We start from the raw sequence: 18,374 nt of genomic DNA on the forward strand, positions 1-18,374 counted from the left end.
TCGCGCATGGCGGTGGCCGAGCTGTACACGCAGGTAGGAGGGTCGGCCGACCTGCGCGAGCGGAGCCCGCCCGGCGCTAACGCTGACCGTGCCTGCGCCCAGGCCACACCTGTACACCTGGCGCGGGACGGGCTGGCGGCGGCCACAGGGCGCCGCGGGAGACCGGTCCCTGCCGCGGGGAAGGCGCCCCCCGGGAGCCTGGGTCCCCCGGGGACGGGCAGGCCGAGTGGGAGGGGCTGCCTCCTCGGGGCGGGGGCTTCCCGGGGCGCAGGGGGCGCACGTACGTCCCCGTCTCGCGCGGCTGGAGCACAGCGCCCCCTTCCTCCCCAACTACCAGTGGACGTCGAAGCCTCAGAGCAGCGGACATAACGTAATCTTCCCGATCCTCCTGGGAGCCCTTCGAACAACGGGCCCGCAGCATTCAGGATGCTTTCCAGAATTCTAGGTCTTCAGAGGCTTGTGCGCGCGTTAAGCTCATCTGACGGTCGAAGCTGAAGCGGCCTGGGCCACACACCCGGAGTGGCGCTCCAGCGCTCCTGGGAACCGAGGGGTCCTGACGGGCGGTCACAGGCTCTTCACTTAACATCTACGTGGTGCTTTACAGTTTATAAAGCACCTTTCACAGACCCTGACGCTGCAAAATACTCAGCTCCTGCGGGGCTGAGGCCTCCTCCTACCTAGGAAGGGCAGCGTTCCCTTACGGGGCCAAGAACCCTGGGGAGTGAAAGCGTTAGGCTTCTGAAAAAAATCAGCTTGACTACACCCCAGTGAGGGGATTCCTGTGCCCCAGGACACAGGAAGTGAGGTTCCAAGGGGGAAGGGGGACTCCAGAGGGAAGGCGTTGTGGGCGTAGCAATTGCTGCCAGCAGAAGTGTAAAATGACCCATCTCCTTTCTAAAGCTGTCTGGCAGCATGCCTTAGAAATGTTCAGAGCAGCAGTTCCAGTATTTGAAGTCTCTCTGAGAAAAACCAGTCTGGCCATTCTCTACTTAAACCCCTCTGCAGGTTCCTGTCACTTCAGATTCACTGAGCAGCCATGAGGTCCTGCGTCTCTCCGTCATCTTCCTGCCCCCTGCCTCCCCACTCCTGCCTTGACTCATGCTCCGCCAGACTTCTCGTAGCTCCCTCAGTGCTTTGCCTGCACCTTCACCTCTCTATGCCTTGGCACACGGAGCTCCCTCTGTCTGAAATCTGTCTCCTTTGCTCACCAGCACCTGCACCTTCCAAATTCAATTTGAGCAGGACCGCTTCTGAGACGTCTTTGCAGCCAGCCCCTCCGTCCGGGAACCTTCCACATCTACCTGTTAACGGCTCTTTGACTGTATGTCTCTCCCATTGACCAAGAGCTTCTAGAGAACAGGGAGCCATGGGGACTCCATAAATGCTTGATGTGTGCATGCATGCATGAATGAATGTTTCTGCTTTCCACAAAAGCTAGGGATGTGAAGATGGTATCAGTGACAGCTACTTTTGTGTCACAGTCATTGAGTACAGCTTGTGCCAAATGCCGCTCTCAGAAATTTTTCGGCCTTCTCTCATTTAATCTGAATAAACAACTCTGTGTTAGATGTGGTTATTCCAATTTTACAAATGGCTCAGGCCAAGTAAGCTGCCTTAGGTCACGTAGAAGTGATGGAGCCAGGATTAAAAGCCTGTGTTCTCGATACCGCCCATCACCACCACCTTGGTTCAACCACCTTTATCTTCCTCCTCTTCAAAGGATCTGATCTTTTCTCCATACACAGAGAACTAATGGGAATCTGTCCATTTCTTAGCTACCTCCCCTGACACCTGCTTCTTTATCATATCATTCCTCATAATAACTAAAATGGAACCAACCCCAATGTCCACAAGAGAGGTAAGTAAATTGTAGAAGACCCATGTGATAGAATAGTATGAAGCCTTAAAAATGCTACTTATGACAACATGGAAAAATAAGAGCACAAAACATAACAACAACATGGAAACATAAGAGCACAGAAATTATATATGCTGTGTGATCATAGACACATATACATATCAATGAATAAAGACTTGGCAGTCAGCTGCAGAGAAGTCAAGGAGGATGAAGGCTGAGTAAAGGTCATTAGACTTGGCCCCTTGGAGGTCTTTGGCATTGCTTCTCTTTCAGAACTGTGAGGGAGAAAGAGGTCACCTACCATGGTCACAGGCTCATGGGAGAGACCCACTGGAGGATTGCCATCAGAAGATGTAAGAAAGGCCATGCATTAGCCACAGAAAGGCGTGGGGGACCCAAGGCTGTGGTGGCAGGATTTGAAGGCATGAAGATATTTAGAGAGAATGAAGGAAGCCAAGAGGACTTGATAACTGCTCAGAATGGGGGTGGGGGAGTAGGACTGAGAGCTTGAGGAGAGCAACAATACCACCCACCCTTCACCATCCAGGCTGCCTTTCACCATGTTAAGTCCTAGTTCTGCCCCTTACTAACCAGGTGACACTAGGCAAGGTACTTAACTTCTCTTTTTCCACACCTGTAAAATTAATTTAATAGTGCCTATCAGTTTAGAAGATCACCATAAGGATTAAATAATCTGTGTTAAACCCTTAGCACAGTACCTGACACATAATGCTTAATAAGGGTTAGTCGTTTTTCATATTGATGCCATTGTACTGCCAGTAATTTGGGGTACCTAACGGCTGGGCTTTACATTCACCCCTATTAAATTTTCCATCTCATTATTTCATGCCCAAAGTTTCCGTAGCTTGTCGAAACCTTTTGAATCTTGATCATCTTTAGCTAACTAATCATTTCCTCTGCTTGACACGTGTTCTGTTTTTTTTTTTTTTAATCTAAGATGTTGGTGAAAGTGACAAGTGGAGAGGGAGACACTAGAGCTCTGTGGCTGCTCTGGAGACCTGTTTTTAAAGATTGTTCTTGCTCATTAACTAGGACTCAGGTTATGACTGCTGAGCCACAGATTCACTAATTACCATCACTCAACTGTGCATTTCTCTCACTTGTGTATGAGGAATTCACAACTGTCTTCAAAGAAATGCTGCTGAAACTCAGATGTGCAAGGTGTAGAGAAGTGTCTTGACTAGCAGTCCAGGGACCCTGTCTAAAATAAGGTCAAAGTTCAGCTCAATGATTTTTTTTTTCCATTTGGCTATTCTAAACGGATTTTAGACTTCTGTATATCATTAGCAGCTCTAGAAAATTAGACATTTATTATAAATGGGTAGTTCAAAGAGAAAAAAATGAAAAGACTAAAATACCAAATTTAGTCTTCAATTGGTGCATCTGAACTACTGGAAATTTGCATTTTCATTCAACAGATGTTTATGTAGTGTTAGCTATGGGAAGTCATTGTATTGGGTTCCAGAGCAGAAGGACAAGGCTCTTTTTTTTTTCAGTTTATTTATTTTTAAATTTTTTTTACATTCTATGATGTTATTGTGGAGCAGTTAGGGGGAGGGGGTGAGTGGAAGAGGGAAAGAAATAGGGTAGGAGAAAGAGAAAGGAGGAGGGGCAGGGTTGAGGCCTGTGCACCCCCCTCATTCCTGCAGGGGAGACTAGGGGGCTTCCAGCAGTGGCTTGGTCATTGCTGGGCTGGGTGCAGATGTCATGGGGCTGTGGCTGAAGACCTCACCCCCCACCACCCCAGCTCAGGAGCCTGGGGCACTTCTTACGGCAGCTTGGTTGTCATCACTGGCCTGGTTGCTAGTGTTGGCGGCATGGCCAGGGCCCTCAGCTCCCCACCCTTGGGACTGGTTGCAGGTGTTGGGGGGGCACGGCAGAGGCCCCCAGCCCTCCTGACTCTCTGGCTTGGTATCCAAGGTGACTTCCGGTCTAAGTTTTATAGGTGTTCTTCGGTAATGTGAGACCTTTACTAGTTAGTATCAAACTTTGTCTCTGATCCGTATGTATTTTGTTTTCTCTTTCAGTTCCGTGTTGGATTATTTGCTATTCCCACCACTTGAACTCTGCACTGGAACTAAATTGTTGTCCTTTGCTTACTTCTAAAATGGGGGAACTTCCTGTGAGGACCAGCATTTGAGCCCTGTGGTTGAGCTAAATTGCTGCTTTGCTGCTGATTCTCTGGAGAAGGGTTTTTGTGCAGCTCAGGTTTTAATTGTTGACTTTATAGGTACATTAGGGTCTCGTGAGATCTGGTACACCTTGGTTGTGTGGAAACTCTGGTCTGGGCCTGAGACTTTTCAGCAAACTGTACCCCCTGCAGTTCTATACTCCTGACCAGTCTACACTGAATGGGTCTGTGCTGACTGGGGGGCAGATCACCTGTCCTTGCTGTGTCCCAGTGTTCCCCCAGTGGGCCCATCTCCCCCACCGCCTGTGCTCCAAACACTTCCCCTGGGACGGGCCCTGCGCTGGTCCCTTACAATGACTCACAGGCCTCTGAGTGGCTCCTTTTTATCAGTTGTTGTGGTTCCTCACTCCTATGCATGGAAACCCTGTTAGTAGTTTCTGGCCTGGGGGCCACCCAGGTCCTCTACTCTCCTGCTTCCTCCAAGCAACTTCATCTGAGGGGCACAGCTGCGGCTTTTGCCGGCTCCTGTTCTGTGCATGCCCCCGCTCCAGCCTTGAAGTGGCCGGGACTCGAAATGGTCAGAGCGGTTCTTTCTTTCTCTATCGTGGCTTCTCCCACTTTCATGCACTCTGTAGGTCTCTCCTCCTCTTTCCCTGAGCTCTAGCAGCCTCAGCTTGGCTGTCATTGCTTTTTAATAGTTGTAAATTGGTTAATTTGTGGGAGAGAGTGATGCTGGGGAGCATCTATTCTCCCATCTTGACCAGAAGTCAGGACAAAACTCTTGAAGCTCAAATGTCAGTGGGCAAGATGGGAGGTAACCCTGATGCCTGGGGGAGGAGCAGAGAGAGCTCTAGAGGGGAAGCATCCAGCTCTGCCTGGGGTGGAGGGCAGCAGGGAAAGCACCCCAGATGAGTCTTGAGCTGACTCTTGACGGCTCAGAGCTGTTTGTTCATGATGGGGAAAGGAAGGGTGGGGCCGGGGTGGGGAGAACAGAAGTACACAGCAGAGAGCCAAGGAAGAACTTGGTATGTTCTAGAAACTGCTAGTAGTTTGGGTGGCAGCAGGCAGAGGGTGGATTGAAAAGGGGGTGAGGACTGAGTAGGAAAATCAGCCAGGATGGTGGCTCCCCAGGCCTGGATCTTCATCAAAATCCACAGGGTGAGGGGGATTTCAAAGTTTTCCTCTTGTAGAGCCCAAGCCCATGGAAATTCTGATCAGGTGTGGGTAAGGGAGTTTGCATGTTCAAAGGAAACTGGTGCTCAGTCTGGTTGAGGAAGCGCCGGCAGGCTGCTGCAGCAGTCATGGGAAGATTGGTGGGGACGGGCGGGGGGAGCTGATTGATGGCCACCGCAGTGGAGGTGGTGGGCAGGAGGGACGGGTAAGAGCTGTTTAAGGGGCAGGATTTCCAGCTCCTGATGACCATTTGGCTGTTGGGGTGGAGATGGGGGTTTGCGGACAGCACTGACCCAGGTTTCTAACTGGATGGCAAGAGAGCTGAGGAGGAGGAGCAGGTTTTGGGGTAGGCATAATCATCACTTGATTTTGGAATTTGTGAAGACATTTAGGGGCTGATATCTGGGAGGCAGTTGGAGATGTGGACTAGAGTTCCGTTGCAAGATCTGGGCTGGAGGTCTCAAAGATGCACAGGTGCCAGTTGCAGAAGCCAAAGAAATGGATGGAACTCTCCAGGAACAGCCCATCAAGACAAGAGGTGGGGAAGGACCTTGGGAGACACAGACATGGGCGAGTCGGAGGGGGCCTGCAAGGGGCTAGCAAAGAGGAGGAAGAGAGGGAGATCAATGTGGCCATCTGGCCTGCCGGCCCTAGAGGGCAGAAGCTCCCTTCCAGTCCAGAAGGCAGCTCTAGGAAGGGAGCTGCGGCAACCCTAGTCAGTGTAAGTCTTCAAGCCGTTTCTGTGGCAAATGCCAGAGGACCCCTTCAAAAGCAACATGACCTGTGTGCATGGGGTGCATTCCTGAGCCCATGTGTAGGATTACAGCAATATTATTGCTAGGACTCAGGGCCCACAGAACTTTGTACAGACTGGGTCACAGACCCCTCACATGCCAGGCTGGGTCACCAGACCCCTCACATGTAGGTCCATGCTAGGTAATTGGGAAAGATCCTGGGAGCCATTGACAGAGACATGAGCTCAGTCCTCAGCAGTAACAGCAGCTGTGGTGGCCTCTTGGGGTATTCTGGGGGCACTAGACAGCAACAGCAGTGGCAGCATCCCGGAGGTGGGGGGCACTGTGGATCAGAGCTACTTGTCCTTTATACTTAAGCCCATAACCGAGGACACCTGGGTGCACATGCACAAATACATTAGACAATAGCCAAGGAACACCTGGGCACACATGCATATTTACATCAAATGCTCAACAAGATTCTGAATATCTGAGGGGTCCTGACCATTTTCCTTCACTTTCCCTATACCTTGTCACTTCCTAAGCTTCAGGGTCTGACTCCAGCCTAAGGACGAGCCTCCATGGAGGGTTCCCAGGAGAGGCTCTGGAGAGAGGCTTGGCTCCCGGCAGGGCTTGGCCACCGTCCCAGTCCCGAGGCTCCTGCCTGCCTGGCTGAAGGAACCACCCACGGGAGGTCATGTGGGAGCCAGTCACACTGTTTGCAGGGCTATTATTTGTCTAAGTGCTGCAAAGCCAGCTCTTCCTCGGTCTGGAGCACTGCCTTGTGGGTAAAGGAATGTGAGGAAGGAGGAGAGGGCAGGAATGGGTGGGTCTTGCACTTGGCTGAGTGAACTTGGGTGGTGTTTACTTACTAGGCTGGGTTTCAGCGGCAGGGCCCTAAATGCTAGGCAGCACGTGCCGCAGAGGCACCAGGACCACAGGCATGGGTGGCCTGTGGTCACCTCGGCCTAATACTGCCTTTTAGCTGCAACAAATCCAAAACTGTTGCTGGGAGAGCATGTAGACTCTCCAGTAGGTGGTTGGTTGCAGTTGAGAGTTCAGGATTATTTTCAGGGCCAGACTCTTAATGAGTTCAAACCAGGAGTCACAGGCGCTGACTCGCAGGAATCCTGGTCCTTTGAGACTCTCTCTGTGGTGTTTAGTGAGTTATTGCCCTCTCTGGGCTTGAGCTGGGGGAGCAGTAAAACAAAAGGATTGATTGGCCTATGGACTTTCACATTACCTCTTGGCATCCCAGGCTTCCGTGGAAGAACCTCAGACCTCAGCTGCACTCCCAGCAGTCTCCACTCTTGTCTGTTTCACATAGTGGGCTGCCATCCTTTCATTTGAAGTAAGCTTCCTGCAGCTTTAAAAAGAAGTCTGACAAACAACTTGGAGCACACAATCTCCAAGGACACTTTCAGCTCTGATATTCTGTAGTAGTCAATTCTTGATAAATTGGGGTATTCCATTTTCATGGATTGAGCTTCATGAAGTAATCAATAAAAAAATTTAGTAGCAGACCTGAGGTAGGAAATGTGTGGCCCATGGCAATAAGGATGTGTGTGGGTGGGTGGGTGTGTTTGAGAGGGGTGTGTCTGTGTGTTTATGAGGCTTCTGTTTACCTATCTGCATGGGAGCGTGTGTCATGCCTACCAGGTCATTCTTCCATATTCTCTGTTAACACTTACCCGTCCCATGTCCCATTTCAGCAAGCTGTCAAGGATTAAAGCAACTCAAATAACTTGAAATAGTCATGACCAATTTCCAACCGATGAATTTTTTTTTGCTTTTTGTGGTTAAGTGAGGCAATTCATATTAACTAATAGATAATGCTCCTCATGCAACATTGTCCTAGTCTAGTACTGGTGCCTGAATGTTGTTTTATTCTTATTCTTTGTTTCCTCCAACACTTCACATGAAAATTTTAAGCATAAAGTGAAGTTGACAAAATTTACAGTGAGCATCTGTCCCATCACCTAGATCCAACATTTTACTGTCTTTGTTGTATCACACTTCTGTCTTTCTGTCCTTCTATTCAGCCCTCAATCCAACTCACTTTTTGGAAGCATTTTAGAGTAAACTGCATACATCAATATACCTCCTAAATATTTTAGCATGCATATTATTAACTAAAGTTCCATGTTTGCTTAGTTCTTTGTGTAAAATTTACAGACAGTGAAATGCAGAAATCTTAAGTCTACATTGTCTGAGGTTTGAAAAGTGCTTGACACCTGTGTTACTCAAACCCTATCAAGATATAGAAAGTTACCATCACCCCCAGAACATTCCTCATATGCTTTCCCAGCCACTTCCTGGACCTCCCTACCCCCAGCGGTAACTGCTGCTGTGAATTTTTTTCCCACCATACATTAGTTTTACTTTATGTATTAGTATAACGTATTATTGTAAAGTAGTGTTCTAACACTTCACTTAAGGGACTCAGAGGAAACACTCATTTCTGTGAGGCTTCTTTTACTCAGCATAATGCACGTTCTTGTTTATATCAGTAGTTCATTCCTTTTTATTGGTATATTCTATTGTATGGGTATAGTACAGTTTTGTTTTGTTTTTTGGGTTTTTTGGCAGCTCACTGGTACAGACATCTAAACCTGGACCTTGGTGTTATCACCACCAACTGACCTAACTGGCCAGCCCTATTTTGTGTTTGTTTTTTTAAATCCATTCTCATGTTAATGGACATCTAGTCTGTTTCCAGTGTTCAGCCATTATGAATAAAATTCTATGAACATTCATGTATAATTCTTTTCATGGTATTTTGATATTTGCCTTTAAAGATTAATATTCATTGTTTATTCTGATTACAAAAGTAGTATATGCAAGTTGTAGAAAATACATCAAGCTATAATGAAGAAAATTAAAATGTCATAATTTTATTGCTCAGAATTTGATCTGTAACTGAAAACTCCTGAAGGTACAATCTCTCAACCCAAAGGAATATTTCCTCATGGTCTAAAGGCACCAGCAGCAGATGTTCAGCTGGCCTGCATCCACATCATTATTTGGCAATGATGTTTGCCCTCAGCTCTGAAGAAGCAGAGGTTCACAAAGGGCAGCATCTTGTTTGTGTTTATCCCCAGAGCCTAGGATGGTGCCTGATGAAAATTCAGTCCTCAGAGGCTATTTATTTGGATGGACAAGAAGCACTTAAGCAAATATGCAGCTTTCTCTACTGAAGGCACAAAAGCTCCTATTACAACTAGAGTTTACACACTTGACAATTACCTTCAGAAAGTCCATCTGTCACTGTCAGAAACAATGCCCAAGGTGGCTCATGGGTGTAAGGAGGCTGGAAGGAGACCCCCCGCAGGACCCCCTGTAGGAGGTGGTACATCTGAGTGCTCATCTCAGCTCTGACCAGGGGACCCCCTGGGAAATAAGGGTTGGGTGCTGGATGGCCTCTCAGGACTCATCCAGATCTTTGATCCTGGGCTATTGATCCTTTGCATTGGGGAGCTTTCCTCAGTGCTATTTAACGTCTCCATATGAGTGCTTCCCAGTTCTTTCTCCTGTTGACCTGTCTTTGTCCCAGCACATCAGAGTCACCTATAGGGATGGGGGTGCATGAGAGTGCTGCCTGGTGTTTCTTCTTGTAAGGACACTAGTCCTATAATCTTATCGGATCAGGGCCCCACACTTATGACTTCATTTAACCTTAATTACCTCCTAAAGACCCAATCTCCAATTAGTCACACTGGGGCTTAGGGCTTCAACATGTGAGTTTGGGGAGGACACAATTTAGTACATAGCAACATGGTTCTACCTAAAGACCTGTACATCAGCACTGAGCCAAGTGTGCCAGTTGCCTGTAGGGAACTGAGCTGGGCAGCTACACCTGGACTTCTGCATTTCCCATGGTGGGAATCCTTGACTGCTGACCAGTGTGATAAGACCGTGATAACACTGCTGTAACAATACATCTGTCAACAAAACATTTACAAAGTGTTTTCAAGTACATAGTTAACCACCTGGCAAACCTTGAAGTAGGTATTGTTGTGCCCGTTTTATGTACGAGAAAAATGAAGTGCAAGATGTTGAGTGTCCGGCTCGGAGCCCCATAGTCCATCGGTGGTGAACCAAATCCCTCTGTGCCAACTCTCATAGACAGCACTCAGCTCTTCCCATTAAGAAACTTGAGGGCCGGCCCGGTGGCGCACTGCTACAGTGCGCTGCCTGGGAAGCGCGGCGGCGCTCCCGCCGAGGGTTCGGATCCCACATACAGACCGGCCGCTCACTGGCTGAGCGAGGTGCGGGCGTGACACTGAGGGTTGTGATCCCGTTGCCAGTCCCGGTCCGGTACGGGCGCGACGCTGAGGGTTGTGATCCGTTGCCGGTCACGAAAAAAGACAAAAAGGAAAAAAAAAAAAAGAAACTTGAGGATTTCCTTCACACCCACAGGCTTTCAGTTTTCAAGTTGTATCTAGGACACTTTGGGAATTCCACTGCCTATAACATTCCATTGCAAGTGCACTAAAGATGACCTCCTCAGCAAAATTAGATAACAGTATTTCTAACGAAGGAACTGACCTAGTGGACAGGGAGAAGCCTTCCTGTATCTAATCATCTAACCATCTGTGGTTTTGTTTTTAAACTGCTGAAATTAAGCCTGTGTTATTCTGTTGGTCAGTACAACAGGGTTTGGATTCCTGATCCTGAAGAAGTTTGGAAGTCTGCTGAAATAGCAAAGGACTACAGAGTTGGTGACAAAGTCCTGCAACTCTTGCTGGAGGATGGAACGGTGAGGAGCCTTGCAGTAACTGGATGTGTGGGGGGGCGGGGGGCGAATGGCTCCTGTGGGGTCAGCCCAGGGGAGGGTGCTTGGGTTACAGCACCATCCTCACAATGGCCAGCTGGTGCTGCGGATCCCCTGACGAGTTTGTACCATCCCCTTCCACCCGCCCACCCCCACACTGGCTTCATCAACCAGGCAGGTCTGTAACCAGGGTCCAGGTGTGGTAGCCAGGTCTGCGCCCTGTGCTGCATTTCCAGGTATTCCACATTGGAGAATACTGAAAAGCGATTAGCTATTTTGGGTCTCAGCAGAGAGACTGGGTGAAGATGAAAAACTTGGAGGGAAGTAGCATGAGCCAAGGCATAAACTGGTAGAAAAAAAAAATCAAGATGGGAAGAGGAAGAGAGGAAGGAGATTAAAAAAAATAGGAAGGGAGAGGGAGGGGTGGGAGGAGGCTGCAAGGAGAGAAGGTCAGTCTGTGGATGCACAGAGTTATGTAAGGGTTGAGACTCTAGGAGGGAACGTGGCAGGGGACAGGAACGCCCAGTTTTGTGATAGTATGAGGAGCCTCTGTCAGTACTGGTGTGACGAAGGAGAGACCAGGCATGAGCTTCAGCAGTCGTGCCCACGGTGGGATGTGCTGGGGAGGAGCTGCTCTCGAAGGCTGCACATGCCTTCTGTTATGCAGCTGCGGAAGATTTTTCATGTGTTGTCCTTTCCCACCCTAGCTGTAATGACATCACACCAGATCCATAGCTAGGGAGACCTTACATTTTTAGACCCAAGTGTCTGGATGCAGAGCTGGACAGAGGATTTGTGCTGCATCTGGATGCCAGAGGTGGGCTGGGGACTACCATGTGAATATTAAATTCTGGAATTTCAAAGCACATAAATGGTGCCTATAGAGACAGGACATGCTATCTCCGATCAGACGGTCATGGTTTTGGGAGACATTTCCTGAGATCCTGGGAAGGGAGACAAACACAGCAGTTAAGGGCACATCCTCTAGAGTCAGATTGTCTGGACCGAAATCCTGGTACTGCCACTTGCTACATCTGTGACAGTGGGCCTCTAGGTTTCCTTGTGTGTAAAGGGATTTGATAACAGTGCACCCTCATAGGGTTGCCAGAGATCAGAGAGACCATCCATGTGTCACGTGCACACGCAAGAGAGCACGGCAGAGAATGCCGCTGTTCCCATTCAGCCTTCCCTTTCCCATCAGTGGCCCCATGCTGTTATACTGAGTACCTCCTGTGCACAACCAAGGTTCTGATTAGGGATCAGATGGCTGGCTGGGGAGAAAAACTTCAAGGTAGCAGCTGCGCTGGCTGGTAGCTGCTTTAGTAATGTCAGCAGGGCCTCAGGTGGCTGCATTCCTGGCCCTGACCCGGCTGCCCCAGGGAGAGGCAGCCAAGGTGGCAGGCTGCCAGACTGCTCTGTAACCCTGTGTCTGTACCATGAGGGACAAAAGCTGCTTTGTGTGGGGAGATATCACCACTGCCTCCACCTGTCCATCTGATGTTCTTCACACTTCCTCCCCTCCTCCAAAGACTGCTCTGTTTTTCTCTCTCTTTTTCCCTCTCCCTGTTTCTCTCACATGTAACACACACAATGGCTGAACCGGAAATGGGGTGGTTGATTTAAAACAGAAAAAGAAAGGGAAAGTAAAAGTTATGAGAAGTGTTTTTCTTGATTTTATTCTCAAAGTGTGTAGACTGACAATATCCAGGTTGGGGGGGCAGGCCCACAAACAGAATTGCTCTGGTGACACTGGAGCAGGAGCTGCTATGAGGAACTGCGTCCAGTTGTCTGGGGCTGCCCTGAGCTGCTCACCTTATGCAAAACAGGCCAGCCAACCATCCAACAAAAACCACGTCAGGCTGGCAGGAGGCATCGTGATAGTGAAAGCACGGGCTTCAGAGCCATATCCATGTAACTGTGTGAGCGTGGACACCAAACTCAGTCTTTCTGAACCTGTCTCATAACTGTTGATTGGGGTAGTCACGCCCTCCTTGAAGATTAAATGAAACAATCAGTGCTGAGTGCATGGCATGGGGTCTGTGCGGTGGCACTTTTTAAGGGGCAGCTGGGTCACCCTGTGGAACTGGTCTAGGACCAGGGATCGAAAGGAAGCCAGGGGTACTGACTGAATGTCAGGAAGGCAGCATGGGAAGGTAGAAGAAGGGAAACAAGTTTGCTGGGTGACCTTGCTCAAGGCACTTTACCCCTCCAGGCTTCACTCCCCCCCCAGCCATGAAATGAGAGTGAAGGAAGAGAGAACAGGTGGCAATAAGGTCCTTGGATGCTCTGACATCTGGAGGGCCCAGTCATCTGTGGTATCGATGCCAAAAGGTGTGTTAATCTCACCTCCATTTAGAAATACTAGGTTAAATCCAGAAGAGGGGCCAGCTGGGGAAAGTCAGTCCAGGGCTTAGAATGGTAGGGACAGGCAGCCTTGCAGGGGAACTGTGAGCCCTTGGCACTGCAGACAGCAGTCACTCACAAGGGAGTGGGGGGTCTTTCACAGGGAGACCACCACCCACACAGGTTCTTCAGATGTTTCTCATCACCAAGTGTGTCAACTTTGAATAGAGATTTGGAAACCTTAGAGTTGTCAGGGACCTTAGGTCATTGCAGCAGAATCCTGTTTTCAATGAAAATTTCCAACACTAAACCACATTCAAGTGGAGCCAGGTGGTAGAATTGGGGGTAGGGCACCTGGATCCCTGCCTGTGTGGTGGGCCTGTCACTCCTCACCGAGGCCTCTGTAGCTCTGAGGACCACTGATCTGGTCCAGCCCCTCTTCATAGATGACAGAAGTGAAGCTGAAAGAAGGTGAGTGACTCACCCCAGGGCACACAGCCAGTGCCCTGGTCCCCTGGCTTCCACTTTCCATTACTCCAAGAATCAGCTATGAAGATTATTTTCTTGTTGCTATACATAAGTATGTTTTTCATTGTCAGCGATGACTCCAATGGGGGGTGGATAGGACAAAGGAGAGCGGTTCAGCAGAAACACCAAAAATCTTTTATTGCCAGAACTTTAATTTCATCTTTGTCCACAGGAGCTGGATTATTCCATTGATCCAGAATCTCTGCCTCCACTTCGGAATCCTGACATCCTTGTGGGTGAGAATGACCTCACGGCCCTCAGCTATCTCCACGAGCCTGCAGTTCTCCACAATCTCAGGATCCGCTTTGCAGAATCCAAACTCATTTACACCTACAGTGGTAAGGACAGAAATTCCAGGAGGGAAGGACGGAGCTCAGACTTAGTGTTTGCTGTCCAGAGCATCCTGATTATGTCCTATATGATGTTTATTCTGAACATCTAGAGTCTGTTATAAAAAGAAGTGTCTAGGTGGGGAGAATCTTCAACAGGAACGAAGACTGGACTGCAGAGAAAAACAGATGTGATAAAGCATGTGTTTCCGTTTCTGATTAGATTTGACACATTTATTACTTATTTGGGGCAATGATAGTATTACTCCATTTACATTGCAAATTGTGGAAGTCTTTCAATTTGGGGGCTGTCCCACTTTGCCATCTCATCAAATCATTGGAAGAACCTGGAGATGTAGGTGATCATCTGGGAACCAATATTCAGAGCATTAACTGACCTGTCCAAAGTCACACAGAGGGTTTAATAAGTGGTAGAGGTGGGGTTTCTCAAAAGACCCTGGAGAGGTGGGTGACAGTAAGAATCCTGTAACTGCATCTAGCATCTTTCCTCAGGAATCATTTTGGTGGCCATGAATCCTTACAAGCAGTTGCCGATATATGGAGATGCCATCATCCATGCCTACAGCGGGCAGAACATGGGCGACATGGACCCGCACATATTTGCTGTGGCAGAAGAGGCATACAAGCAGATGGCCAGGTAGCTTCCCGCCAGGCTGAGCTTCTGCTCGTGTTTGCTGGAGCCTCACGGTGAAGCGGTGAAACCTAAGTTGGGCTCATTAAAAGAGACTGTCAGACCAGAGGGGGCGCTTTGTTGAGCGGACTGCCTGAGCTGTCTAGACCAGGTTTCCTGGGTTTTGTTCCTTCTGGGTAGTCCAACGTTAGTCCATCCAGTCTGGGAACAACACATGTTTCTCTTGCAGCATGTTTGGTTGGAAGAGTATTGATTTATTCTCCACTGTGAGATGTTGAAGTTTTTTAACTCTTTCAAGCGAGTGGAATCTAATAAGAGACGAGCACAGGTTGTAGCTGCAGATTTTTAGAGTTTTATCCTCATCTTGGCACTTGAATTTTGTGTGGCCCTGTGGAGTTCTTCTTTTGCTAGCAAACATTTATGAAAAGCCTCCTGTGAACAAGGCACTGTGTACTCATTCTCATGCATCATCTTGGTTGCCCTCAGAATAACCCATGGTGTAGATGCCTGGGCAGTAAGCTGGCTTCCAAGGGTAATCTACACAAGGTCACACAGCAAGTAAAAGGCAGAGCTGGGATTTGTGCTCAGATTTTTTTTACTCTAAGTGCAATTTATGTTTCCCATAACTATCCTCTTTTGGCTTCAGTGTCCTCATTTATAAAGTATGAAGAAAAAAACCGCTGTCTTATCTTTGTAGAACTTTCACTTAGAACAGTCCCCTTTGTGTCTTGCAACACTCCTGTGAGGCTGATTGAGCTGCCACAATTGCCCTTGTTTCACAGATGGGAAACCTGAGGCACAGGGTCTGGACCTGCTAACTATTTACTGCAGAACCCTGGGCACAGCACCTGATCTCCCTCGGCTCTGTGTCCTCATCTGTGAGCTAGATGCTCAGAGAGCACCCATTCTTGGTTCCACTGCTTATAATCAGGAGAAAAAATGGTGGCTTAAGATAGAACAGCGTGATTATTTCCACCATCAGTGTGATTGTCTGATGGGCAATCTGGGGCTAGACCACACCTCTTCCAAGTGATCAGAGGCCCAGTACATCCAGCTGCCCTGTCCCTTGAGTTGGGACCCTTATCCTCAGGGCCACACTCATGCTCAGCTGTTTCCTCCATATTTGAGATGACAGGGCATCCAAGGGGAAGGGCGAGGGCCTCCAGGTTAAGGAGACTTCCCAGAAGCCCCACAAAGCACTTCTGCTCACATGTCATTGGCCAGGACCCACTTACATGGCCACACCTGGCCGTAAGGGAAGCTGGCATATGTAGTCTTTCGTAGGGGCAGCAACATGCCAGCTAGTAGTTGAGGCATAGGCCCTAAGAAGGAAGGGGAGAATGAATGTTGGGCAGAGAATTAGCTATTTCTGCCACACCAAGACTCCTTCCAACTCTAAAACACCTGTGGTTTGGGGATTTTCCCTGGCTCCCTGCAGGTCTCCCGGGAGTCTCTGTGATAAGAGTCTAGGCATCAGTAGTGTGAGCTCGTTGGAGTGGTAGGGCTGTGCCAGGCTCAAACTGGAAGAGCCAGCTTTCTCTGTGGAGGTCTATCTGTGAAACTGTAATAACAGAAGTGAACATGGGCAGGTTCACATTGGACGTGCTTGATGCTAGACTCAGGACAGCCCGGCTTTAGTAATCCCAGCCCTGTCCTACCCAGCTGAGCAACACTGAGCAGGTCTTCCTCAGTATCTTCATTTCTTCTTTTTGAAATGGAAGGATTGGACCAGGAGCTTTATCTCTGAGGTCCCCTCCAGCACTCACATGGGGAGGCTGTGTGCTGTGTGCTCTGGGCCAAGTCACTACACCTCTCTGAGTCACCATTTCACGCATCTGTAAAATAGATATATATGTCATAGGATATTTGTGAAGCTTAAATGAGAATCTGTAAAGTATTCACCTGGCATATAAGCTGTGCTAGACACATAGAACAGCATATAATAAGGTTCTACCATCATAATCTTATGACATGAAAAGCTTGATGCATTTTTAAAAAATCTTTGTAATGATGAATATGCTAATTATCCTGATTTGACCATCACATATTGTACATGGGTATTGATATTCAACTCTGTACCCCACAAACACATATGATTATGTTTCAATAATTATAATAGTAAACCTCTAAATTAAGTAACAGAGCATGTTGGCTTACAGAGCTCATATGTTCCCAAACATATTTTGTATAACTGCTCTCAAAAGGATGTCTTGAAAATGTTTTATATTTAAGTGGGATCCACAGAAAGGAGTTGAAATAGGGCCTGAGACTACTCTCCCCAGAGCCCTGCTTGCAAGGTTGGCCTGTGACTGACCTCTGATTTCAGGAAGGTTCCCACAATTTCCTAGTGGGTAAAGTGGCTCACTGTACCTAAACTAAGCTGTGTAAACAATACAGTTTACACCGAATGCCTGCTTTCCTTCTGGGAGTCTGGAATGTTGGTATCTGCTAGGCAGAGGGTGGGCACTGAATCTCTAGTGAGCTACCCGGGTAGACAACATTTCACATGTGCTGTCAGAGTCATTGCTGGAGGTTATTAACTGTGTCCTAGGTGACTTGATTGAGAGAGGACCCTTGGAAGTTTACACGTGGTTTTCTCCAGACTTCGTCCCTGTGCTTTTCCCTCTGCTGATTTTGCTGTGTGTCCTTTTGCTGTGATACATCTGAGCCATCAGTACCCGAATATGCTGAGCCTTCCTAGTAGATCATTGAACCTAGGAATGGTCTTACGGACCCTCAACACAGAGGACATAAAAGGAAACAAAATCATATGTTCTGCATGATCATATAGGGGGAAAAAAAGACTAGAAGGAAATTCACTGAAATGTTAAAAATGGTTACTTTAGAGTGATGAAATAAAGCTTCTCCCAGCTTGTCTGCGTTTTTCTTAATGTTGCCTTTTTAATGGGAAGAAATTAACATTTAAAAACCCTCTATTTATTTGTCTTAGAAACAACAGAAATCAGTCAATAATTGTAAGTGGAGAATCCGGTGCTGGAAAGACAGTATCAGCTCGGTACGCCATGAGGTACTTCGCCACCGTCAGCAAGTCGAGCAGTAACGCACACGTGGAGGACAAGGTGCTGGCGTCCAACCCCATCACCGAGGTGTGCACACTGCGGGCGGCAGGTGGGGAGCCGACCGAGGCGGGCCGCTGACGATGGAGATGTGGGTCGGTTTGTTATGTGCTGTCCTTGGTAGCTCAAGTTCCCACCCTGTAAAGACCAGAGAAGTGAGGGCAGGAGAGAGCCAGGATGTCTGCTCTCCAGTGGGATTCGAAGGAAGTTGGGGCAGAGATGGCTACTTCCAAGGCTCTCTTCCTCCACCTGCTGGGCTGGAAATTCTACCATTGGATTTCAAGAGTCCCTGTTAACATTTATATCCCAGGGGAAATTTCTCCAACCACAGACATCGCTGGTACCCTGAGACCAGTGGTGGTCTCCAGCCAACTGGCATCAACTTTTATGAGCTGATTGTTAAATATTCAGGAATTTTGTGAGCTTATTGTTAAACTTTTGTAGTTTGAAATCAATCATGGTAGAAGTATTTGCACCTTACAAATTTGCCATATATCAAGGCTCTTCCTCCTTTTCTCCCCCAAAAGTCCAGTTGTCTTTATACCACTGATGGGGGCGGGGGGGGGGGCAAGGCCAACCGTGATAGCACCCAGGGGGGAGGAAGGGGCATCTGACAGGCACAGGAGAGGACCCCACAGGCCAACTCCAGCTGCCTCACAAAATGGGAAGAGGATTGATTTGGAAGCAGAGCAAATAATTAAGAACGTTAGACCCCTCTACTGCTTCTCCCTGTTTTCTCAGATCAGAATCCTCA

General features: G+C 48.3%; 1 protein-coding gene across 1 annotated transcript in view; it reads left to right on the plus strand.

Moving 5' to 3' along the window:
• Nucleotides 1-11: 11 nt before the first annotated feature.
• MYO5C (myosin VC) overlaps nucleotides 12-18,374 on the plus strand; it is an 84,396-nt gene continuing 66,033 nt past the window's right edge. Inside the window, exons 1-5 of the mRNA XM_008577320.1 lie at nucleotides 12-33; nucleotides 10,566-10,676; nucleotides 13,735-13,900; nucleotides 14,405-14,549; nucleotides 17,494-17,650. Of these exons, the coding sequence (XP_008575542.1) occupies nucleotides 14,422-14,549; nucleotides 17,494-17,650 (285 nt within the window). The 5' untranslated portion in view covers nucleotides 12-33; nucleotides 10,566-10,676; nucleotides 13,735-13,900; nucleotides 14,405-14,421. The remainder of the gene's footprint in view (nucleotides 34-10,565; nucleotides 10,677-13,734; nucleotides 13,901-14,404; nucleotides 14,550-17,493; nucleotides 17,651-18,374) is intronic.

Source organism: Galeopterus variegatus, unplaced genomic scaffold (genome assembly GCF_000696425.1).
Source record: "Galeopterus variegatus unplaced genomic scaffold, G_variegatus-3.0.2 Scaffold1487, whole genome shotgun sequence".
Classification (NCBI taxonomy): Eukaryota; Metazoa; Chordata; class Mammalia; order Dermoptera; family Cynocephalidae; genus Galeopterus; species Galeopterus variegatus.